Raw genomic sequence first — 25,284 nt, 5'->3', positions numbered from 1 at the left:
TGCTCCATTACCTTGTCCTTGTCCCTTTCCCATTTCTATGACCTCTTCTCTCTCCTCCTGGAGGGTTAACTCCATACTCTGCTCTCTCCTGCTAAGTTTATCTACATACATTCCTTCTATCCCAACTCTTCCTAGGATCATAATCCCAATAACCTCTTTCCTAAGCACAAGCAAAATCAGGTCCCTTGCCTTTTCCTGGAGGCAGGAAGACAGCTTTTCAAATATATCAGGTTTCAGAAGCAAGTGGAACCTTGTCCAACTGGATCACCTTTTGCTCTTTCACAAATAACAGGCCTTTGTACTTGGAAGAATCATGTGTTCAAAAAGGGAAAGGTCAATAGCTGAGCTCTTTACAAGGCAGTTTGATCCTCCAAATTCTGTCTCCATAAATTATTTCTCCCAGAATCCAGATCACAACTGTTCTTGTCGGCTTCTTCCCTCTTCTGCATCCCAAGGAATCTATTCTGTTTCCTTTCCATTGACAATTATTTCAAGCAATTTTGCACACACATCCACATCCTGCTCCCTTTGTTCTTTCTTTTCCTCTTCCTCCCTGATCTTTGAGGCCCTTGACTTCTCACTGCTGCTCGTTTATCAACCTTTGTAGGGTCCACATTGTTCCCTGGTGGTGTCTGGGGGCGAATGCATGAAGATAATGGACACAGAGGATGCTTTGTCTCTCATCAGGGATTGGGTATGTTTTACCACAGGCCACCTGACCCTGCCAACAGAGGCTCTTCTTGCCCATGGAAGAGTTGAAACCAGAAAAGACACCAGAGTTCAGGCTGCTTATCACTACCAAACCCAATAAGCAATGATAACGATTGAATCTTTATGGGTGCTTTATTCAGATGACTGGCAATCTGAGAAGATGGCGGGTTCATATGCTAACAGACCATCTTGTCTTTTCTTTCCAGGCCAAAGTGTTTATAGTGGGGAATAAACAAGGTGTGGTGAGGGGTTTTGAAATTCAGGGAGGGTCAGGTAGAAGAAACTGCAACATTCCTGTCCTGGGTGGTTAGCTGTTCCCAGGGGCAGGTGGTCATTTGCCCCTCCCTGGAACACAATGGTATGGATGCCTCCACTTGTCCCCAGGTGGTAATCTTTAGCAGTGCCCCAGGAGGTCAGCTGTTTGCTCAGGAGCCAGGGTGGGCTTTATCTGTAGTTTCTGAAACAAAAGCTTTAACATATACATATACATTTGCTAGGCTTATAACTATTTACCTTGAACTAAATTTTTCCAACTCTTAAGTCCCCTATCAGAGTGACCTGCAGCCCACATTCTTCATAAGAAATGGTCTCACTTAGCTCATTATTCTCTACCTTGGTACTCAAGTGGTCTCTCTACATTCCTGCAGCCTGGCCCTCCCTAACCCAGACAGCGTCTGGTCTAAAATGGGCATTTGGGAAGTGGTTTTGATACTTGATGTATATGAGATGAAAGCAACACAATAATCTTTTGTTCTCTACCAAATTAATTTGTGCCGTTTTACTGTGTACATTTGATTGAGAAAGAGAAACTTACTGGAAAGGCAAAGATTGCTGGGTAGGGCAGCTCTAAATTATCTTAAAACAATAGGGGAGGGGCCTCTTTTCTCCATTACTATCCATGACCTTGCAGAGCTGATTTCCAGGTCAGGAACAGAGCTGAGAACCCTTTCTTCTAGTAGGTGCCAAGACCGTGAGCAATTTCTAGGACTTCAGGAGTCCCTTTCTCATAGGGTCCTAGTGTTGAGTCTAGGTAAGATCAGCTCTTCTGGAAGTAACTATTTTGAAGTTTGTCCTTAAAAAATACCTAATATAATCCCTTGCATATAATAGGCACATGACTGTGGGGAGTGAAAGGATGAAAGTTGAATGTACCTGTCAGAGCATGCTACCTGATGATACAAGCAACAAATTCTTGATGCCTTCTCTCTTTTATCTTCATTCTGCCAGCTTACCAGTAATGGGACATCCTTGGTGCTGGGGTTTTAGGGTCACAGGAGCAGAAAGGGGAATTCAGACTAAGTTGTTTTGCAGAATCATTAAGGCTGCATTGGCCTCTCCTACAGCTGCATCATGGGAGCAGGCAGGGCAACACCTCAAGTCTAATTCAATTAAGTCAAAGTTCAGGTTGATTTGCATTAATTATGCATGTGCACTTCCTCTCCACAATGCCACACCTTTCACCATCACTATGCTTCCCATTTACAATTTTCTCAGAGCCCTTACTCTGGGGACATGAGTGAACGAGACAGATAATAAATAAGTAAACAAACCCACCAGGTAAGTTCAAGTGAAGAAAAGAAGCAAACAGGGAAATATAGAGAAACTGGCACAAGCTTTTTTTTGAAGAGAGATGTCAAAAACCTGAGCTGACAAAGGAAATTTAAACTGATGAGAAGGAGCCAGCCATGGGAAGAGCATTCCAGGTGGAGGGAACAGCAAGCACCAAAGCCCTGTGGTGCAAAAAAGCTCACTGTATTGGAAGAATGGAAAGGAAACCAGGGTGGCTGGGTAGAAGATAGGTCAAGCTGCCCAAGCTAGTAGATTGTAGGGAGAGGACACTGGAACGAGCTTGAGAGCTGACTTGTCTGGAGTTAGTGGACATCAAACTATGTTATCTTATCTGTTGATCTTATCTTCCTCTTCTAGGCTTTGATACGTCCTAATAAGCTGCTACAATGAGGCAGAATCTGACAACCCCTTTCTGGTTTTAGAGCCCTTCTGATATCTTTTTTTCTTAACATATTTTATTGATTATGCTGTTACAGTTGTCCCATTTTTTCTCCCCTTTACTCCCATTTGCACTGTACCCGCCCTCCCACCAGCATTCCACCACATAGTTCATGTCCATGGGTTGTGCATATAAGTAAGTTCTTTGGCTTCTCCATTTCCCATACTATTCTTAACTTTCCCCTGTCTATTTTGAACCTACCATTTATGCTTTATATTCTCTGTATCTTTTCCCCCACTCTCTCCCTTTCCCCTCTCCACTGATAACCCTCCATGTGATCTCCATTTCTGAGAATCTGTTCCTGTTCTAGTTTGCTTAGTTTTTTTTTTTTTAATTTAGGTTTGGTTGTTAATCGTGCATTTGTTGTCATTTTACTGCTCATGGTTTTGATCTTTTTTTTTTTTTACGTAAGTCCCTTTAACATTTCATATAATTAGGGCTTGATAATCATGAACTCCTTTAACTTGACCTTCTCTGGAAAACACTTGATCTGCCCTTCCATTCATTCTAACTGATGGCTTTGTTGGATAGAGTAATCTTGGATGTAGGTCCTTGCCTTTCATGACTTCAAATAGCTTACCAGCCCCTTCTTGTCTGTAAGGTTTCTTTTGAAAAATTAGCTGACAGTTTTATGGGAACTCCTTTGTAAGTTACTGTCTCCTTTTCTCTTGCTGCTTTTAAGATTCTCTCCTTCATTTTTATCTTGGGTAATGTAATTATGGTGTGCCTTGGTGTGTGACTCCTTGGATCCAACTTCTTTGGGACTCTCTGAGCTTCCTGGACTTTCTGGAAGTCTATTTCCCTTGCCGGATTGGAGAAGTTCTCCTTCGTTATTTTTTCAAATAAGTTTTCAATTTCTTGCTCTTCCTCTTCTCCTTCTGGCACCCTATGATTCAAATGTTGGAATATTTAAAGTTGTCCCAGAGGTTCCTAAACCTCTTCTCAATTTTTTAAATTCTTGTTTCTTCATTTTGTTCTGCTTGAATGTTTATTTCTTCCTTCCGGTCCAAACCATTGTTTTGAGTCCTGATTTCCTTCTTGTCACTGTTGGTTCCCTGTACATTTTCTTTTATTTCACTTTGCATAGCCTTCACTTCTTCCTCTATTTTGTGATGATACTCAACCATTTATGTGAGCATCCCGATTACCAGTATTTTGATCTCTGCTTTTGAAAGGTTGGCTATCTCTTCATTGCTTAATTGTATTGTTTCAGGAGCTTTGATATATATTTTTCATTTGAGACATATTTTTTTTGGCTCAGTGCACCTGTTACATAGTAAGGGGCAGAGCAGGGCAACCCATGTTGCTATGTTGTGAAGCTGTTTGTGGTGGAGGGGTCTGAGAGAAAACAGTGCTGCTTGCTTGGCTCTCTGCTGGTTTAGTGGCTTTCTCTTCTACCCAAAAGCAGATTGGGCCCTTCTGGTGCTGATAACTGGTGGATGTTTTTGTGTATGTTTTAGGACCCTGTGGGTTTCTCCAGTGAACTCTCCTGTGAGACTGAGACTTTCTCCTACCATTGCAACCTTCACAGATTTTTTTAGTCAGAGGTCAAAAGGCTTTATTTCCCTGCACTGGAACCCTGGGTTGCACAGTCTGTCTTGCTCCTCAGTTGTTCGTCCCATTTTATCCTCACACAGATGTGGAACCACTTGGTCCACCAGCTGCTGCCTTGCCCACTCTGGTCTTCCAGCCACTGCCTTGCTACAAAGCCTCTCTTCCCTGGCTGCCCGTCTCTACCCCTCCTACCAGTCTGGATAAATGTTTCTTCTTTAACTCCTTAATTGTTGGACTTCCATACAGTTTGATTTTCTAGCAGTTATGGTTTTTCTGTTTTTAAATATATTGTCCTTCTTTTGGTTGTAGGAGGGGATAGAGTATGTCTACCTACGCCTCCATCTTGGCTGGAAGTCCCCTTCTGATATCTTGACAACATGGAACCACTGCTATTCTATTTAGCACCCAGCAACAACAGACGAGGTGAGGACCAGATATAGGAACACTGAAAATGGAATGACTAAGAAACACATCAAGATGATAGGAAATGGAGATTCCAGCTATACATATAGCTGCTTACACTGACAGGAAAAGCAAAGAGCAAGGAGGGACAGTGGCCCAACCAGGGAACTGAGTTCACGATAGTCACTGCTTTCATTTGCAGTTCCACTGTACCCCTTTGAAACCACGCAGACAACCTGAGATCAAGAAACCTTACCTGTTGTGTTTTCTAGATGCCTCCGCACCACCAACTCCGCTGCCTCTCCAGTGTCTCAGGAGTAGGATCCCAGGTGACATAAACTTTGCTCCCCCATCCTTTCAGTTGTTCAGGCCCCAAATCTGAGAGATGTCTTCTCTTTTTCTGCCATTTTACTCCATCAGCAAATCTTCAAACTATATCACAAATCCAATCACTCCTCACTTCATCTACAGCTACCTTCTTTTTTAAAAATAAATATTTTATTTTTTATTTTTAGAAAGAGAGGAAGTAAGGAAGAGGGAGAGAAACATCAATGTGTGTTTGCCTTTCACACTCCTTCTACCAGGGACCTGGCCAGCAACCCAGGCATGTGCTCTGCCTGGGAATAGAACTGGCAACTCTTCGGTTTGTAGAGTGGCACTGAACCCACTGAACCACACCAGCCAGGGATACTGCTACCAATCTTGTTCAGGCTCTCATTACCATCTCTTACCTGCTTTTCATAGTAATCTATCTGGTCTACCTGCTTCTATTGTTGGCCCTTTCAATCTGTTTCCCCCACACAGCAGCCAGCATGAACTTTTAGAACACAAGTAGGTCATATCCACCTATTACTCAAGATCTCATCGTCTCCTCATATCTTGTCAAAGGCACAGTCCCACAGTGGCCTACAGTTCCACTGCGTCAGCTTCCTGCTCCTCTCACTCCCTGACCTCATCTCCTACTCCTCTCACTTTCTCTCCCTGTTACTGGGGACATGTTCTGGGGGCACACTTTGTTGATAGCTTTCACAATTAAAAATCCTAGCCTTGGCTGCTGTGCCTCAGCGGATTGAGTGCCAGCCTGTGAACCAAAGGGTTGCGGGTTGGATTCCTAGTCAAGCTAAATGCCTAGATTGTGGGCCAGGTCCCCAGTATGGGGCACGTGAGAGGAAACCATAGATTGGTGTTTTTGCTCCCTCTCTTTCTCCTCTCTAAAAATAAATAAATAAAATATTTTAAAAAATCTTATGTTCTCTGATCCAACAAGTTGACCTTTATGAGTCTATTGTATAGATATACTCTCTCATGTTCACAAAGAAGAATGTTTATCACAGAGTTTTCTTTTTATTTATTTTGTGATAAGAAAAGACTTGGAACAGCTTATATTTATCAATAAAGGCTTTTGTTAAGTAAAAACCACAGGACACCCAACAATAGAAATACTATGCCTCTGTTACAAAGAATGAGGCAATTCTACATATACCGATGTAGAGCAAACTCCAAGATGTATTGTTAAATGAAAAAAGCACAGTATAAGAACAGTGAGTTGTAAGAGAAGGGGACATATACCCACACATTCCCTCCGTGTATACTTGCAGAGCAGCCCCCACGGGGCAGAGCTGATGGCATTGCTACACAGAGCTGATGTCCTATTGCCTGAGGCAAGACAGGCAATAGATTGAGAAACAGATCTAAAACATCAAGCCAGGGGCTAGGCTGGTATGATGAAGGAAGACAGAGACTGGAAAAGCAGAGTATGGAACAGAAAGTGCAGGCAGTTCTGGAATACCTCTCAGAGGAGGTGATGTTTGAGCAGAAATCTGCAAGAAAGAAGAGTATAAAGTGTGAGACTGTTTCAGGCATCCAGGCAGCACAGCAAGTCTAAGATGAGCCATCGCGTGTCAGAAGAGGTTGGGGAGGTCAGAGTGCCTACACGGAGACCGAGGGAGGGGAGAGTCATGGGAATGAGGTCAGGTCAGTCAGCAGGGCCCAGATCATGCGGGGCCTTATGGCTGTGTCCGGATGTAGAGTGACATCCGGAGTATGATGGGCAAAGGTGCGCTGCCGTCTGTGTCACATCTCCAAAGGATCCATCTGGATGTTGGGTGAGGGGTAGATTGGGGAAATGAATACCCAGGAAACTGTTAGTAGTGGTGTGTCTCCATGTAGCCTCTCATACTGATATTTTTTTCTGAGTATGTGTGCATGCACTCTTTCTAAAAAAACATTAAAAGCAAGGAAAAGTATTTATAGCTAACAGTTATTGAACATTTATTGTGAGCTATGATGCTCATCACGGTGAACACTTAGAATTAAGGTTAGATAGTTCATGCAACTGGCAAGCAGTGCAGTCCACACAGCTCAGCCACAACCTTTTCTTCTGTTGGGCAGCCTCAGTTGGGAGAGTGGATGGACTAAAATAGACAGAAAACAGAAAAGAGAGCAGCCTTGTCACCACTGAAACAATGAGCCCCACTCCGACCTATACTTAGCCTTGTCCAGCTTCCGGGTCTTTGCCAGCTGAATAGATATCAAACAATGTCTCTTTGCTGTTTTAAGGCAGCAAAGACATTACTAATGGGTTGAGAATCTCTCATTAGAATGCAGGTTTTCTTAGCTCATAATCACCATAGGGGGTCTTAATTGCAGCAATAGAGGCCCACTCTGGCTAACTTAAGGGTTGTATGATAAAAATGTTAGATGACTCAGAGATTTGCCAGGAAGGCTGGTAAACTAGGCTTGTAGAATAAAGGAAACTGCAGTCAGAACCACATGAAAGTCATGCCACTGACCCCTTCCAGTGGACACATGGGAGCCCTCCCGTCCCAAACACACAAACACTGAACACTGGGCCCTAGAACCACATTTTATTTACACTGCTGTTGCCACCACCTGAATTATTTCTTCACTGCCCTGCCTTCTTGTACCATTTTTGTAACTTCAGATTTAGAATTTGGGCCGGTGCTTCTGACTGCCTAAACACAGGAAGGATTTACGGAAAACAAAGTCCCAGTATTATCAGCTTCTCTAGCAGGAGTGGGGCTCTGCTTCCCACTAAGACTCAGAATTCATACTTAGGCAGTTTCCTAAACATGGGAAGGGGTTCGGTTGCTAGGCAACCAGAGGATAACCAATGTCCTTAGAGCAGGGCCTCTCAGAGGTCAGGACAGGCTAAACCACTTCCATTTATTGAGGTTCCCAGTGTTTGAGAAGAAAAGTGATAAGATGCCAAAATAGAATTATCATAGAAGGGCAGCATTCTCAAATAAAATAAGAAACGTAATTGTTCTGTTCCAAAATAGTTTTTAGGAATTTATTTGCTTGTTCTTGACAGAATTCATTGAAGTATGAAGTCAGAAATGAGCCACAGGTTTAAAGTCGGGTCCTGTCAAGGTGTTTCTGGGACTGTATGTTTAACCTCATCTGGTGATCGGGCCTGAAGAGTAATTGTGAGGCGTGGGCCAGATTTCCTCTAGGCCAGCACAGTTCCAGACCTTGTTGTAGGCAAATGGTCCAGTGCTGCCATGCTTTGACCTTCTTGGGCAGCAGGCCCTTCTACATCTGGCCATTCAAGAACCCAAGACCTGCCCTGGATGTTACTGAGATGCTAAAAGCCAAAGAGGCAAATGACTGCCCCCTGAGGTCATCTAGAATAGAATATAATCATCCTATTGAATGAGCTGAACTTGGCAAGATTCAAGCAAACCCTGTTTATTTTCCCCCTTCATCCCTTCTTTCTGCAGCTTGCTTGGCTCCTTGGGTGTCATGGCTTCTTTGGGCACTCCCGGATGACTAAAAAGTCCAGTCCAGTTTAATAATCACGCAGCTCCTGGCCAGTGGTATACCAACATTCCCAATCCTATTCCAGTGGCTCCTGTTCCTTCCAGCTCTGCAATGTCTTGGGCTTGCAGCCCAGAGGAGGCCAGCCACTGGGATTCCTCTCTGTTGGCTCTATCTCCTCTCCTCTCCTCTCCTACCCCTTAGCTTTTACTTTAAACCCACCAAGGGCCCTGCCCTATGGGCAGAGAGTAGGCCTAAGGGCTGGCAAATGTCTAGCTGGCCTGGTACAGCATTGCTTCTCTAGGCTGACCCTTGGGCAGCATCATTTATAAAATGACTCTAGGATGGCTCCTCAGCGAAGGGCCCTTATCTGGTCCAAGGAAGCCATACACCTTTGCCAGTTCTTGGTGGAGGACCAGCAGCTCACTCTCTGCCAGGCCCAGTGAGCCACATTTTGATTTCTCCCAGCGAGCATCTGGCATCAGCCCTGTGTCCTCTAAACTTCAGGGCCATGTCAAGCCCTCCCAGCTGCTATCTTAGAGCCTCTTCACTGTGCATCTTTTTTAGAAATTGTCACCCAAGGTTATGTTTATTGATGTTAGAGAAAGAGAGGAAGGAATTAAGAGAGAGAGGGAGAGAGATCATTTGCCACCTGTATTCACCCTGACCAAGGTTTGCAGCACACCTTTGGTATGTGCCCTGACCAGGAATCACACCTGCAGTGCTTTGGTGTGTTGGATAATGCGCCAACCAGCTGAGCCGCCCAGCAGGGCTACTGTGCGTCTTACCTGGGAGTGGGAAGCTCTCTTTGCCTCCCCACTGGGGTCAGAACACAGCACTCACAAATCTCCAGAACAGTCTCCAATGTCTCTCCCTCCGCTTCCCAGTTCCTTGAATGTGGCCTAGAGGGCACCTTGAGCAAGTGCTCCCAGAACTAGTTTTCCGAGACTCCATGGAGGGTCGAACACCCTCATTAGGTTGGGCTGTGGTGGTGCTCGGTAGCTGTTGACTGTTCACGGCTGAAGCTAAAACAGCAAAGTTCCCCTTTTTATACCCTGTATTCATTCCACAGATGTTATTCTCAGTGCTGTCATCTGTAAAGACAGCAGAATAATGCCAACCCCTCAAAGTTATTTTGCAATGTAAAGAGATCACCTATGGGGTAAATCTTTGCCAAATTGCAAAGCACACCACCAGCTCTGCTCTTTGCTTATCTCACAGGCCAGTGCCACGGTCTCCATCTGTGTCAGCCACACTGCGCAAAGGAATGACACTCTCCCATGTGAGGCTGGCCTTCAGGGACACCAGTTTTTAGTAATCCCTAGGGCACCAGTTACAACTTCACCTCTTCTCCCTCATTGAAGAAAGCTTATGAGCCAGACTCTTGTTGCTACAGGGACAACCTTGGCTCTGTGCTGTATTTTTTTCTAAGTCGACATTTTAAAATTTCTCTCTTTAGCTGTTATGATGGGAGGCTCTTCGTAAAAGGGTATGTCACTGTACCTCAAAGGTCATTGTCTCGCGTCTCAAGGGTCCACAGGAGTCTGCTACTTTGGGGAAAATCCTGTGTCTGCTCTTGAGGGTGTCTGGGACCAGTCTGGGGAGAGACTGGTGGAGCAATGCCAGAAGTCTGATTACGTTTTTACGTTTTGAATTCATTGCTGATGATTCCTTGTGAGTGGCTCACTAGAGACTGGTCAGACGGTGCTCTGTCTGGGTGTGATTATCCTGATAGTCACCCTTTAAGGTACAGTTTGATCTTAGTAAGAAAAAATGGCATTGTCCAAAAGCATATGCTAATGAGCCCCTCCCACACATCTCCTGGGTACCCACTCTGTTGGTCATTGCCTGGTGGCGTGTCCTGCTCACATTCCCCCATCTCCCAATGAGGCCACCCTCATTTTTCTTAGAGAAGACACTCTTTCTGTTTTCAGTGCCTGAGGTTTGAGGGGTGGGCACTTGGAGGCCTGACTGTGTTAAAAGAATTACCCTCATTATCTCAGCTAACCTTACAGCATCCCTCTGATTTTTCAGACAGCTGGAATTTCTGTGCCCTCTCTTCTAGCTGGTTGGAATCAAGGTGGTAAATGGTTTTCCATTATTAGGGCTTTGATTTTTAAAAAGTGTGTAATAATGCATGAACATATCTCTATTATAATATAACAACCCAGAAGTAAACTGAGAAATACCATTTTACTTCTCCCTGACACTTCTCCCTTCCCAAGGGCAATCTCTCTATTGTTTATACCCATATATGCACACTATCAATGTGTAGTATTAAAAAATAAATGGATAGACTCATACTATGTATATTGTTTTAAACTTTATTTTTTACTTGGATGATCTTTCCACATCAGAATATACATATCTATGGTATTTTTTCTAATAGTATTTTATTTTAGGACCATTTTATGGACCATTTATGCAACTATGTAGGGTCTATTTTCATAGTTCCCAGTTCTTTTCCTATAATAAACACTGCTTCAATGACTATCTCTCTATATATCTGTCTATCTATCTACATGTGAGTATTTTAGTTACATGGATTTATACATATGTAATTGATATAATTGCTAGGTCAAAGAAGTGTACTTTAAAATGTTTGATAGATATTTCCATATTACCTTTTTGAAAATGTTCAGTAATTTACATTTCTACCATGAAAGTACCATTTTCATGCACATTCTCCAATGCTGGATATTTTCAAGTTTTAACACTTTTGCTAATAAAATAAGTAAAATGATGGCATCTGGCTTGTAGATTATATTTTGAGGATTCTTTCCTCAAATGATCCAATTAAACAATCCAAGTTCATTTTAATCAGTGTAGAAAAGGATGGACTCCCCAATAAATAATGTTGGGATAGTTGCCTCTTCATTTGAAAAGTTGCAATTGAATAATAAAAGTAAAATACAGGTATATTAAAGATTAAATATGTTTTTAAAAACAATAAAGGTTGATAAATACCATATGATTACTTTTAAGTCTCATAAATAAGGCATTTTTCTATCATGACATAAACATAGAAGTCATCAAAGAAATGACAATTTTGAGCATATAAAAATATAGGGTTATGAAAAAATATTAACAAGTAAAATGCTACTCTTTTTACATATAGAACTGATAAAGTGTTTATATATTCAAAGAACTCCAACAAATCAAATAAGAAGGAGGCAAAGACAGGAAGAAACATACATGACTATACATAATATGCACATATTTTCTACCTCACTTTTTATCTAAAAAATTAAAGTTAAAATAATACTGAATGCCTGGTTAATTTTATGTGTCAACTTGTTTGAGCCACGGTGTCCAAGTATTTGGTCAAATATTTATTCTAGATGTTTCTGTGAGGATGTTTTTGGATGAGAGTTACATTTGAATTAGTAGGACTTTGAGTGTGGATTTCCTTCCATAATGTGGGTGGGTCTCTTCCAGTCACTTAAAACCTGACTAGCACAAAAGGCTGACATCTCTGAGCAAGAGGGAACTCCTCCCCAGCAGGCTGTTTTCAGACTTTGTCTGCAACAGGGGCTCTTCCGAGTTAGTCAGCAGACTGCCTTTGAACTTGAACTACAACACTTTCAAGTCTTGAGCCTACTGGCCTCCTTCATCAGATTTTGAACTCATCAAACCACCACCATCATGTGAGCCAATTCCCTACTCAAGTCTTTCTTCGTCTTGTTTTTTAATCCTCACCTGAGGACGTGCTTATTGATTTGAGAGAGAGGGGAAGGGAGGGAGAAAGGGGAGAGAAACATCAATTGGTTGCCTTTTGTTCATGACCTGACCAGGGACAGAAACTGCAACCCAGGCATGTGCCCTAACCAGGAATCAAAATCTGTGACCTTTGGGTACGTGGGTTGATGCTCAGCCAACTGAGCCGCATGGGCCAGGGCACAAGTCTATTTCTATGTATATACACATCTTATTGGTTCTGTTTTTTTCTGGAGGACCCTGACTAACACACCGAGATCCTAAATTTTAAATATAAACATTTAAAAAAAATAGAATATATTTGACAGGGTTATAGGGCTTCTTACAGGCTGTTAGAAGTGAGATGGTTGATTAAGTTGAGGAAAGTAATTTTTCAGTATCTATAAAAAAAGTCAACTGTATGCACCATTTAATACAGCAGTACCACTTGTAGGACATACGCAAGTGCACAAGCATTTATATAAAAAGGTACTTCTGTGGCATGTTTTGTAATAGTGGAAAATCAAGGATACATTTTAATATCCATTTGTTTATCATTTGTTTATCAAATGCCTACTCTCTTTCATGTACTGTTTGAAGCACCTGGGTAGGCAGCAATGAATAAAACAGACATAGTGACTATTGTCAAGGGCTTTCCAGTCCAGAGGGAGGAATCACATATTAAACAAATGAACAAATATGTAAATTGAAATGTCATATAGCACAATGTAAGATAATACCTTTGGAGAAATTTTCTCTAAAGAGTGACGTTTAAAGAGGTGATTATAAGTTACATAAATGTCTAATCACTATGGTGCACTTCTGAAACTAAAATATAAAATAAAAATTATATATAGTTTAAAGAGAAAAGCTGAAAGAAGTGGGTGGGCCAGCCGGTGAAAGTGTGGAGGAAACAGTGCGTGCAGAGGCTGAGAGCTTGAGGCCAGGCCAGCGGAGTGGTGTCAGGGAAGGTGGCGTGGCCCCAGAAGATCTTGGAGATAGAGGCCGGGCCAGATGGTGCAGGGCCTGATAGGCCATGAAGAGAGATAGAAATAAGATGCCATAAAATGTTTTATTCAAGGCAATAACATTGTCCAAGTTATGTTCTTCAAAGCTTCCTCTGGCTGTGGGGTAAATTAAGGAGGGTGAGGGCAAAAAGCAAAGCCAGGTTTTGCACTAGTTCAGGTGAGGAATAATGGTGCCGTGGAGTTGGAGATAAACAGATTTATATAAGATATGCTGGGGATGGAAGAAATAGGACTTGATGGTAAGCTGAGTGTGGGTAGTAAGGAGAAGGCATAGGGAATGGCTTCCAGACCATTATACACCTATCAGAATGGCTAAAATAAAAATACCAACAGCTTCAAGTGCTGATGAGAGTGTGGAGCAATCGAACCTCTTGTATGTTGCTGGAAGGAATGCAGAATGGGACAACCACTCTGGCAAACAGAGGGAAGTGATTTTAAAGAGTTAAACATACAATTACCATATGACTCAGCCATCCACCTTCTGAATGAATACTTAACCTAGAGAAATTAAAAGTTATGTCCATACAAAAACCTGTGCATGAACGTTTAGAGCAGCTCTATTCATAATTGCCCTAAACTGAAGCAACCCAAATGTCCTTCACTGGGCATAGAGATAAACAAATGATGGTCCAGTCATACAAAGGAACAAACTGCTCAGCCATAAAAGGGGACAAAGCATGATACCGTAACTAGGGTGACTCTCAAAGACATTATGCGAGTGAAAGGAGCCAGTCTCAAAATGTTAAAGACCGTATGATTCCATTTACGTGACATTTTTGAAAAGACATTTTATCAAGACAGTCCAAACTGTCTTGATAGCGGATCTGTGGTTGTCAGTGGTGAGGGGTGAGGGGCAGATAAGACCACAAAGGCTCTTTATCTTGATTGTGGTGGTAGTTACAGGAATCTTTGTGATAAAATTCACAGACCTGTACACATGAAAAAGTGCCTTTTCATTGTGTGATCATTTTAAAAATTAAAAAAAGAATTAAATAAAAAAAAAAGATGCCTGGGTTTCTGGCCTGGACGAATAGGTAGACGGGGTTGCCATTTACAGAGGTGGACCAGGCAGCGACGTGGGCTCAGCTTTGTGGGGGAAAAGGAAGAGCGTGGTTTGAACTTGTGAAGGCAAGATGATGTCCTGCACGCAGTCGGGTGCACAAGAGTCTGCAGCTGGACATAGGTTCTTAGAAGTCATCAGTGATCAAAGCTACTCTAATGGGTTGGAACACTTGGGGATAGGGTGTCGAACAAGAGCAAAGGGGGAGAGCCTTCCAGAACAATGCCTCCAGAGCAGGAGGGCAGAAGGAGGGGTCAGAGTGGAGATAGAGGGAACAGGTCTTGCTTCAATCACTTACTGGCTATAGGCTCTCAGGTAAGAGACTTCACCTCTTGGGGCCCATTCCCTCATCTGTAAAATAGGAATATGACCTGCCACATGGTGATTGAGAAGGTGAGAGAAGATAACATGTCAGCTATTATTGTTATTCCTCTCCAACCCAGATCTTCTCCCAGCATCCAGGCATCTTATTGTTTAGCCCTTTTTCTTCAGAGTCTAGGTGTTTTATCCTTCCATCCAGCGATTCTACCTGACCCACATATACCACAAGAAAACAGAATCAGAAAAGACTATGCTTGCTGCCAAATTTATTTAGGTAATTTTTGTTCTGTCCTTTTTCATAAATGTCTCCAAATATATGAATTTATTGGACAACGGGAACTTTCTGCAAAAGTCCATGTGACAGCAGGATGTTCCTTGGTACTTGGAGTCCTGTGTCCTGCACTGCTGGCCTTCCACGCCAACAGTTCTGAAGGGTAGACTCTTCTTTCCTGGCCCAAGTCACTGGCGGGTCCCTCAGATCCTGGACTCTGCTCTCACCTCCTCTTTAACCCTCAGAAAAGTGCAGGAGCTAGCCTGCTGCCACGGGAAGCTCATTTTTCTCCAGGGCCCTCTCTCACCTTGACTAATTCTCAGGGCATAATCCACAGCTTGTGGGGAAATGAGAAGGGAGGGCAGTGTGGCAAGATCAGGAGCTGGGCTTTGGTGAGCACAACCTTAGGAAGCCTGGGTACCTGCTCCGCCTGGCTGCACCAGTCCCCGGACTGCCACTGCCAGGTCCCGCTGGGCTTGAGCTGGGAACTGTCCTGTGGATGAGATGTCTTTTAGTCCAGGCCACTCAGCCACCGACCCACGGCCCTCCCAGTGTCCACTACCTGTTCTCTACTTTGGACAGCTCCTGAAGTTGCCCCTGTCCTTCATTCTTCTTCAGTTTCAAGCTGCTCTCCTGCCTAGGAAGGCCCCAGGCCCCAGGCCCCAGGCAGCCTCCTCAGCAGCCTCTGAAACTCAGCTTGAAACCCAGATGATGAGAAGTAGTAGACTAGGGGGTCAGCACAGGAATTCAGGGTGCTGAGGAGCAGCACGTGGCTTCTCCACCCTGGGCTTTCACCCCGGAGGTAGCCCACAACATGGGGCACATTGTAGGGCCCAAAGCAGATGAGGAAGTTAAGCAGCATGGCTGCCACGAGCCCCGCCATCCTCTTCTGCTGGTGATGGCTGGCTCCCCTACTGAGCATGCACAGCAGGCGGCTGTAGCAGTGGCTGGTGATGACCAGGGGCATCCCCAAAAGGACCACAGCCATCTCCAGCCGGACAGGCAGGAGGACCGCCAGCTGATCCTCCTGGAATTGCAGGTAACAGGTGCCATTGACACCCTGGCTGTGGGAGGAGTTCCCCGAGAATTCAGTGACATAGACCATGCAGCAGTGCAGACCGGCCAGGAGCCAGCAGGCCGCGCTGACCAGGCCAGCCTGGAGAAGCCTGGGTCCAGTCTTGTACCACAGTGGGTAGCCATACTCAAGAAGCGCTTGATGCTCACAGCTGTCAGGAAGAGGGAGGTGAAATAGATGGTGGTGAAAAAGAGGACTCTGGAGAAGGGGCAGAAGACGAAGGGCAGGGCGCTAGCGCAGGTCACTGGTCACCTCCGCCATTCTCCAAGGGCAGTAAGAGCAGCAGGAGCAGGTCATACAGGGTCAGGTTCAGCAGGAGCATGTCCATGGCCACTGGGCGGCGCTGCAGCTTGCCGGCGAAGATCACCAGAGCCACCAGGTTGAGGGGGAGCCCCACGAGGAAGGTGAAGAGGTACATGGAGAAATACAGCCAGTGATTGCCAGGGAAGAAGGACTGGTCCAGGCTTGTGTCCATGGTGATGGCTACGAGAGAGAGAGAGGGAGAGAGAGAGAGAGACAGACAGACAGACAGAGACAGAGACAGAGACAGAGAGATGGCAGTGTGGGTGGAGATGTTGCACCAGCAGCATCTCGACAATCCACATGGAACACTGTCTTGCTCCCCCACTTCCTCTTGCTCCCTGGTGCTTTCCCCAGTGGGGTCAGCCTGCCTGTCTCCTATTCCTGCCACCAGTAAGGTAAGTACCAAGCCTTTTTCCATATAACCACTCCGGGCCCAGAACTCACCTGCTTGTTTGAGAACCCAAGTATTTTGCTGCTCAGCACCTTGAGGGTTCCTCCAGGACAAGGGCAGTTCGTTGTTAATCTGACAGAACTGATAAAGACCTGGCAGTGCCAAGGACATCACCCACTGCTGAGCGATGGCACAAAAGATGCTTTTAGCTCTGTTAGCAGAGCTGCACAGTATGCAAAATGAACAACAAATTCCACACCTGTAGGTCTGGCTGCTAGGGCAGCCTCTGACGGAGTGCCCTAACCAAGTTGGAGCAGACTTCATCTTTCCCTCACTGATTCTCCACTTGCATTGTCTCTGCTCCTCTAGATGGCGCTCATCCAGTTTGCCTTGTAAGGGCAGGAGGCACAATGCAGTTGACCGAGCTAGTGGGCTTTGCAGCCAGGGCCTGGGTTCAATGTCAGCTCTGTCACTTAGTAACTCTGATGTGCAGCAAGTGACTTAAACACTCCGAATCTCTGCCGTTTTTTCCTCTGAAAGATGGATAATCATAGCACCAATCTAATATGTCATGGTGTGAATTAAAAGGTTAATACATGTCCAATGCTTAGAAGGGAGCCTGACATGCTACAAGGAGAACTTGACAGACATTAGCTGCCATCACTCCCTGGTGTGAGCTTGTCTCTGGGGTGATGGTAATAATAATGTTAATGATGATGGTGATGGTGGTGATGATGACAGCAGCCACCTTTCAGGGGGCACATAGTCCTCAGCAGATACTGTGCTTCTCAGGGTATCACCATTATGTCTTGAACTCCTGGTGCCTTACAGTGTGGAAGTGACTTGCTCCAGGCAAGTCACAACTTGTTACTTAACACAACTTGTTAAGTGTCATCACCAGAATTCAGACCCAAGTTCTGTCCAGCTTCAGAGATGAGTTATTTATTTATTCATTCAAATATTTATGGGACATGATAAAATACCATTTCACTCACATGCCACTGAAATGGTTAGAAGCAAAAACATCAGATAACACCAAGTATTGGGGAGGATGTGAAGAAATGGGAATCTTCCCGTGTTGCCAGTGGGAATATGAAATGGTAGGGTTACTTTGGAAAGCAATGGACAGTTTCTCAAAATACTAAACATAAACTTGCCATGTGACCCAATTCCCTTAAAGGTAATCTACTTAGGAGAAAGGAAAACATGTCCACACAAAGCCTCGCTCGTAAATGTTCAAAGAGCATCAGTCATAATAGCCAAAAAATGGAAGCATCACTGGGTGGTCCATCAGCTAGCAAATGGATGAACCAGGTGGCCGAGCCACACAGTGAAGCACTATTCGGCAAAAAAAAGGAATGAAATACTCATGTGTACTATAATGTGGGTGAACCTCAAAAACATTATGCTAAGTGAAAAAGCCAGACATAAAAGATCATGTATTGTATGTTTTCATTTATATAAAATGTCCAGAATGGACAAATTTATGGAGACAGTGAGTAGGTTACTGGTTTCCTGAGGAATGGGGCTGGAAATAGGATGTTCTGTAAATGAGCAAGAGGGATCTTACCGGGGTGATGAAAATGTTTTAAACTGGATTATAATGATAGCTGCACACCTCAGTAAATTTAAATTCCTAAAAATCACTGAATTTTACACTCCAAATGGGTGAATCTTATGATTTAAAATTTTTATCTCAATGAAGCTATTAAAAGTACAGCAGTGGGACTTCCGCCAAGATGGAGGCATAGGTGGAAACACTGTGCCTTCTCCCACAACCAAGTTTGAATACAACAAAGGTTTGGAGAAACAAAGACACAACCAAAGGACAGAAAATTGAATTATATGGAAGTCCGACTACATCTAACTGTTCAACGGGGACGGTAAGAGTGGGGGAGCCAGCAGTGAGCAGGGTCGGGCAGGACAGGGCCCCGACCCAGGCTCGCAGGCAGACGGGAACCAGTTGGGGTGCAGGGCAGACCGCGGGCGCATATTTGCGCACAGTGAGACAGACCACGCAGGCCCCAGGGGGCGAGGGCTGACGGCGGTGGCACACTCGCGTGCAGTGGGATGAAACGCGTGGGCCCGGTGATGGCAGCAACTGCGGCACCGGTGAGGGCCGTGGCGGCAGGCAGTGGACAGGACACCATAGTCCCTCTTTGACCCCGCCCCCACATACAGCGTCACAACCCAGCGACTTAGTTGCCCTGTTCAAGTGAACACTTTAGGGCTCTGATCCTGGTATGGAACAGGCACGAACAACCCGAAAGATGGCGCAAGAAGAACTCAAAGTCCCAGAGCCAATAACTCTAAGCGACCGAGAAATTGCCAGCCTCTCAGAAGCACAATTCAGGACACTATTTATCAGGATGCTCACAGAACTGGTAGATTATAGTCACAAATTAGAGGAACATAGTCACAAATTAGAGGAACATATGAAGGCTAAACTAATTGAAATGAAGGGAGATGCACAGGAAACCAATAGTGATGGAAAGGAAACGGGGACATAAATCAATGGAATAGACCAGAAGGAAGAACAAAACATCCCACCAGAAAGGAATGAAGAAATGAGAATTCAAAAAAATGAGGAGAGGCTTAGGAACCTCCAGGACATCTTTAAACGTTCCAACATCCGGATTATAGGGGTACCAGAAGGGGGAAAGAAACAGCCACGAGTGGAAAACGTATTTGAACAAATAATAAAGGAGAACTTCCCCAGTCTGGCAAAGGAAATAGACTTCCAGGAAATCCAGGAAGCTCAGAGAGTGCCAAAGAAGTTGGACCCAAGAAGGAACACACCAAGGCACATCATAATTACATTAGCCAAGACCAAAATGAAGGAGAGAATCCTAGAAGCAGCAAGGGATAAGGGGACAGTCACCTACAAAGGAGTACCCATCAGACTGTCAGCGGATTTCTCAAAAGAGACCTTACAGGCAAGAAGGGGCTGGAAAGAAGTATTCCAAGTCATGAAATCCAAAGACCTACAGCCAAGATTGCTTTATCCAGCAAAACTTTCATTTAGAATGGAAGGACAGATAAAGTGCTTCTCAGATAAGGTCAAGTTCAAGGAGTTCATCATCACCAAGCCCTTATTATATGAAATGCTAAAGGGACTTATATAAGAAAAAGAAGATGAAAAATATGAACAGTGAAAGGTCAGCAAACACACAGTTATTAACAACCACACCTAAAACAAAAGCAAACCAAGAGGACAGCTAGATCAGGAGTGGAACCATAGAAATGAAGAACACATGGAGGGTTAGAAACAGGGGGGTGGGAGGGGGAGAAGGGGGGAGAAGGCACAGAAAATAGCATAGATGGTAGGTAGAAAATAGCTAGGGGGGAGGGCGAGAATAGTGGGGGAAATATAGAATCCAAAGAACTTGAGACATGTGGTTATAAACTAAGGGGGGCAGAATGGTGGGAGAGGGAGGGTGCGGGTGGAGGGGATTGAAGGGGGGGAATAGAACAACTGTAATGGTATAATCAATAAAATATATTTTAAAAAAAGTACAGCAGTGAATAAATCACAGTTTTTGCTGTCATGGTGCTTACAGTTGGTAATCAGGGTTTGGGGATGGAGGTTGAGAGGGAGGACAATACAGACACCACTGGGGGAAACATTGAAGACAGAAGGAATGCTGGGTGCATGGGTCTGACCTGCTGGGGCAACTGGTAGAAGGTTTAAGGTCAGGAGAGGATGCCAGGGGTGGGTCATGCCAGGAGGCCCATTGGCCCCAGGGAGGAATGGAAACCTTCCCTAAGAGGAGGAGGCACAAGTAATTGGAAGACGTGGCCCAGTAGCATGTGCTCTGGAGCAGTGGGAGGAAGAGTAGACCCTGGCATGACTGAGAGGGGCAGTGGGGCCGCCTGAGCTTTTACTGAAATTCTCGGGTGTCACCGCTGTGCAGGGAACAAACTTGTTTCTGCCTCTCACAGAGCCTCTGGCAAGTTACTTAATTCCTCTTGCCTGTTTCCATATTTATAAAACAAACAATAAAGGAGGGCTATTGTGAGCATTTATTCATTCAACAAACATTTGCTGACAGCCTACGATATGCTAGGCTCTCTTCTAGGTGCTGGAAATATACCAGTGAATAAAACAAAATTCCTTGCCCTTTGTAGACATTTATGAAAAGAGACAACTGTTGTAAACCCAGGTCACACATGCTGGGCACGCAGCTCCCACGGTGTGTTCCAGGAACTATTGTCACTAGAGGCACAATCCTGCTTCCTGTACCTGCCTCATCAGAGCGGATGCCTGGGTGTCTGTCTCCTTTAGGGCCACTGTCCTCTGTCTGCTTTCTCGTGCCACAATTCGTCTTTCAAAATGGACCCCAAAGAGAGACATTACCCCAATAGCCCAAGTTTTCTAAATGTCGCCTGACCCTTGGGGGTCCTGCCTTGAAGGATCTCATCCCAAATCTACCTGTTCCTTGCTGTAGGGCCTCGGGCAAATTTCCTCACCTTGCAAAATGAAGATGATAATGGCTTCAGACCTGTAGCTAACTCCCGCAGCACCTTTGTGCAAATTAGGAAAAGGTACCCCACGCCCCCAGGGGAGCACAGCCCTGCTGTTTACCGAGGTGTACTGTTTGAGGAGTGGGTGGTGTTTTTGTTCAGATTACAATAAGATGCTGCTTCTTCTGGGTGGAGGCCAACCTGAGCCAGGCCCATGCAAAGTTACAGGCTAGAATTGAGTCAGCGTTCTCTCCTCTGTCTGGGACCCTCATGCAGTGAATATCTGCACACCTACACAAGAACTGCATGGCTAAATCAAAGGGTTGTGCGAGGATGACTGTCATGATGACTGGCGTGTGTTAGTGACTGTATATTTGTAACTATTTCTGGTGTTGCTAATATTTTTGCTCATCGGGTGGAAGCATCCCTTCCAACTTCCTGTTCACAGTTCCAATGCTACCCCCTCGTGAGTTCCTAATAGTATCACAGTGTCATTGTTTTGCCTCCTGCCTCCTCTCTCATTCAGAAATGTTGTTCTTTCCTAGGAAAAGATTTTGGAGTAGCATCTCCCAAAGTGTAGCATCAGAGTGGCAGTTCCTCTAGATTAGAAGCAAACTTCTTTCCTCCTTCCCCGCTTGTAAAAGACCTCTGCCCCTAGCCCACTGGCTGACCGCAAAGTAAGGACTAAGGAGAGGAAAGACAGATGCGGGGAGTCAGGCTGTTGTGGGAGGAGGGAAACTTACCTTTCTCCTGTGACCCAGCTCCTGACCTCCATTCTTCCTCCCATGGGATGCAGTCTTTCCAGGCTCAGTTCTTCCCGTAAGTGGCTCCAGGGGTGCCCCCAGGCAAGGCCACCCTGCAGTTCCTTTGGAGGAACCCCTACCAGGGGCCTAAAGAAGCAGCTGGGGTCTGCTGCATGTCCTTTCTCCCCAGCAGTGGCTACTGCTTCTGGGCTGTACTCCCTTTCATTCTTGCCACGTGTGATGTCCCGTGGCCAAACCCACCTTCCAAGTAGCCTGTCACTAGTGGGTTGAGCACCACACTCCAAGCACCTGTGAGGAGCCCCAACTTCCGCCAGCGGCCTCCCATGTCGGGGTACAGGAAGCCAGCCACATTGGAGGCATTGTAGGGTCCCAAGCAGAGCAGCAGTGTGAGCAGAGCCCCGCCAGCCACCCAGGCCGCTCTTAGTTTCCGTCTGTGGCTCAGGCCTGAGCTGGCCAGTGCCCGAAGGCAGCCCGCATAACAGAAGGCTGTGATAGCCAGAGGCAGAAAGAAGAGCAGGAGAGAGAGGCTGAGGCGAGCAGGGCCTGCTGAGGCTGGGTCCCAGGCCTCCAGGCAGACTGGAGAGCCATTGATTGGTGTGTTGATGCCCAGGGAGCTGGTGGTATTGTCCATCCAGCCTCCCAGAGCCTCCAACCCGAAGACCAGCCCCAGGTGACAGAGGACAAGGGCCCATATGGCCACACATATACCCCAGGAATAGCAGGGCCTCCGGGCAGCTTGGTAGCCCAGGGGGAATGCAGCTCCTAGGTAGCGGCCAACACTCAGGGCAGCCAGGAAGCCACCACCTGCATAGAGTGGAGCGAAGTGGACCAGGGCAAAGGCTGGACAGAGTGCAGCCGGCAGAGTCCAGGCTCCTGCAGCCAGGGCCTCCACTGCCTTCAGGGGAAGGGAGGCCGCCAGCAGGAGGTCTGAGCAGCCCAGATGGAGGGCATAGACAATGCTGGGGGTGAGGCGGAGTCGGGCATGGGCCACAGCACCCCTGATGGCCAGGGTGTTGAGCGGGAAGCCCAGCCCAAACGCAGCCACATAGAGGGCAAAGGAGAGCTGCGGGGACAGGTCCATGGGTCACAGTAAACTAATGGGTTCCCGTGCTCACTTGTTTCCTGCCCTCAGATCTCAGGCCCGAGGGGGAGCGCTCTTGGAATCACAAACTGGTTTCAGCCCTGCTCAGGGTATTAGAAGCCATGTGGAGACAGAGGCCCGCAGAGGGAGGTGGCAGCCAGCTAGCGGGGGAAGCCTGGACTAGAAGTGAGGCCGCTAACCCTCAGTCCTCGGCCTTCTTTCCACTGTATCACCTCTTAAAATGAAGGGTGTGATAGAGGATTGACAGAAGATAGAACAAAAGCCTACTGGTACCAGGAGAGCAAGGGCTGCTTGACTTCAGAGACTCTGGGGAGAGAAGGGGCAAAGAGAATTCATGATGGAGTTGGGCTCCGCAGTATGTGCTTTTCTTAGACCTGGAAGTTAGAGTTCTGCTTTCACCCCCCGCCCCCCCCCCAATTCTCTGTAAAGGGAAGGAGCTGCTCCCCTACAGTGGACCACCCGTCCTTCAGTAGAGGGTTGGTGGCAACTCCTAGCCAAGGGAAGAAGTTGGGGTTTGGGTAGAGTCGAAGTTGCCGCAAAGGGCAGGTACAGGCAGTCCTCAGGAGAGAACCCAGGGGGATGACCTCAGCTGACTTTAGAGGCAGGGGGATCTTGGCGTGTGAGAAGCAGTTGTTGGTATAGAGAAGAGCTACAGAAAGAGAGACTCACCTCTTGGTGCTGCCGGATATCTCTGAGGCTCAGGAGTCCCTCTCTGGGCTGAGGGAGGGTGCCTGGGATACTCAGTGGGCCGGAAGGGAAAGAAGGGTGGGGTGACAGGGCCATTAGCCCAAGGCACGAGCAGCCTGGCTGGGTAAGCAGCTAATGGGGCATCTCCTGCTGGAGCTGAGGCCAGATGGAAAGAGATAAGGATCCAGGATGACGGGAACATAGAAAGGGGAGATGGCAGAAATGGGGGCTTTTCCTGGGTAGAGTCCAGAGGGCAGAGCCAGCACCTTGGAGGAGCAGGATTGGTGACATACGACCGGAACACAGCTTTATCCCCCCCACTTCAAACCTGCCCTGGGGCAAAGTTGCCTCTAGTCCTGGATGAGCTCCTGGGCTGGCCTCTGGGCACTTCAGGCACCCACACTGTCTCCATTTTGTCATTCATATGTGGGATAATATGTGGATCATATGTGGTCATTCATATGTGAAATAACTATTCCGAAGTATACGACCTGTGCCCTCATCCCCTGACATGCACAGGTGTGGGCATGTGTTATCAGGAGAGAACTCCTCCACTCTCCCTCTCCTTTCCTCTCTGGCTTTGATGACATTGGTCTCTGACCTTTCCAGTGTAAGCAGAAGCTGGGGGAGGAGAGATAAGGGACAAGCACTGTCTCATTGGTAGCACTAGACTAATTTGGTTGTCTGCTTAGCTTTCCTCTCTCAGCCTCTGGGAATTCGACCATTTACTTCCTGTTGAGATCACCTTGTCCTTCCAGGAAGACCTCCTCGGTGATATTTAAAATGGCCAGAGGCTGTCTCTGTTGTTCTCTGTCTGTATCTCTGACTGTGTGTTGTCTCCCTATCTATCTCCATCTCTATCTGCTGCCTCAGACTGACAACACATCCTCTTGACTTCAGTTTTCTTGGGTGTGCATGAGGGTCACCAAGCTATGGTGCCCCTCCCGCATCCCAAGTCACCCTAAATAAGTAAATAAGCTTCTTTGAGTGGTTTTCTGGGAATGCTTCTCAGCATATCAACAACTTCCTCCAAAGAAACAGTCTGTTTTCCTTTTCTACTTTAGTCACTAAACTGATTCCTGTCCACCTCCCTTCCAAGCCCCATGGATGTTGTTGAGCTCCTCTCTTGAAATGCAGAGCTTGCCACCTGTTGTTTAGGATTTTCTGTTTGAAAAACACTGAGAAACTGACAGAATTAAGGGAAAGATCAAAAGCAGTGCCATTTCACCTCCTGTAACAAGTGTTTGGGAGAAGAGCAAAGCTGAGTGTAAAGCAAGACATCAAATCTTTGAAATCTCTGCTCCAGGTTCACCCACCTGGTGGTTCAGGTCTCGGGCCAGGGCCACCTCCTCAGAGGGCCTTCCTTGATCCCTCCATCCAAACAGGCCCCTGCCCTGCTCCAGTCCCTCTGTATTCATCTTGTGTTCTGTTTATTTAGAGCACTCACTGCTAGAGACATCAGATTTGCTAGCTCCTGCGCTAGACTGTTGGTCAGTGAGAGCCAAGATTTCTGTCTGCTTTGTCCACTGCTTGTTGCGTAGCTGGTGGTGACTCGGGGAGCTGAATAGTCATTTGTCCTGGTCCTGGAGGGCAGTGAGATCTGGACTTGGGTGGAGGGATGCCCATGGTCTACAGTATCTAAACCTCTGAGCTTCCCAGCCACCTGC

The 25,284-nt window shown here is 46.0% G+C and overlaps 2 protein-coding genes across 2 annotated transcripts; both read right to left on the bottom strand.

The window, feature by feature from the left end:
• Positions 1-14,858: 14,858 nt before the first annotated feature.
• On the bottom strand, positions 14,859-16,387 carry LOC118982522 (free fatty acid receptor 3). The gene is given in 5 exon segments (XM_037039614.1): positions 14,859-15,483; positions 15,485-16,028; positions 16,031-16,133; positions 16,135-16,176; positions 16,178-16,387. Coding segments are annotated over 5 exon segments (987 nt in total). The 5' UTR covers positions 16,382-16,387; the 3' UTR covers positions 14,859-15,389.
• A 5,426-nt stretch (positions 16,388-21,813) lies between these two features.
• FFAR1 (free fatty acid receptor 1) lies at positions 21,814-24,189 on the bottom strand. Its single transcript, XM_037039627.1, has 2 exons — positions 23,600-24,189; positions 21,814-23,236 (listed from the first exon to the last, which is right to left on the bottom strand). The coding sequence occupies exon 2, from the start codon at positions 22,907-22,909 to the stop codon at positions 22,004-22,006; it is 906 nt and encodes a 301-aa protein (XP_036895522.1). The 5' UTR covers positions 22,910-23,236; positions 23,600-24,189; the 3' UTR covers positions 21,814-22,003.
• Between the last annotated feature and the right edge of the window lie 1,095 nt (positions 24,190-25,284).

This window comes from Sturnira hondurensis, unplaced genomic scaffold (genome assembly GCF_014824575.4).
Source record: "Sturnira hondurensis isolate 20B ecotype Veracruz unplaced genomic scaffold, ASM1482457v3 Scaffold0025395, whole genome shotgun sequence".
In the NCBI taxonomy this organism is placed as follows: Eukaryota; Metazoa; Chordata; class Mammalia; order Chiroptera; family Phyllostomidae; genus Sturnira; species Sturnira hondurensis.
The sequence above is the reverse complement of the archived record's forward strand: the minus strand, read 5'-3'. Positions and strand labels throughout refer to the sequence as shown.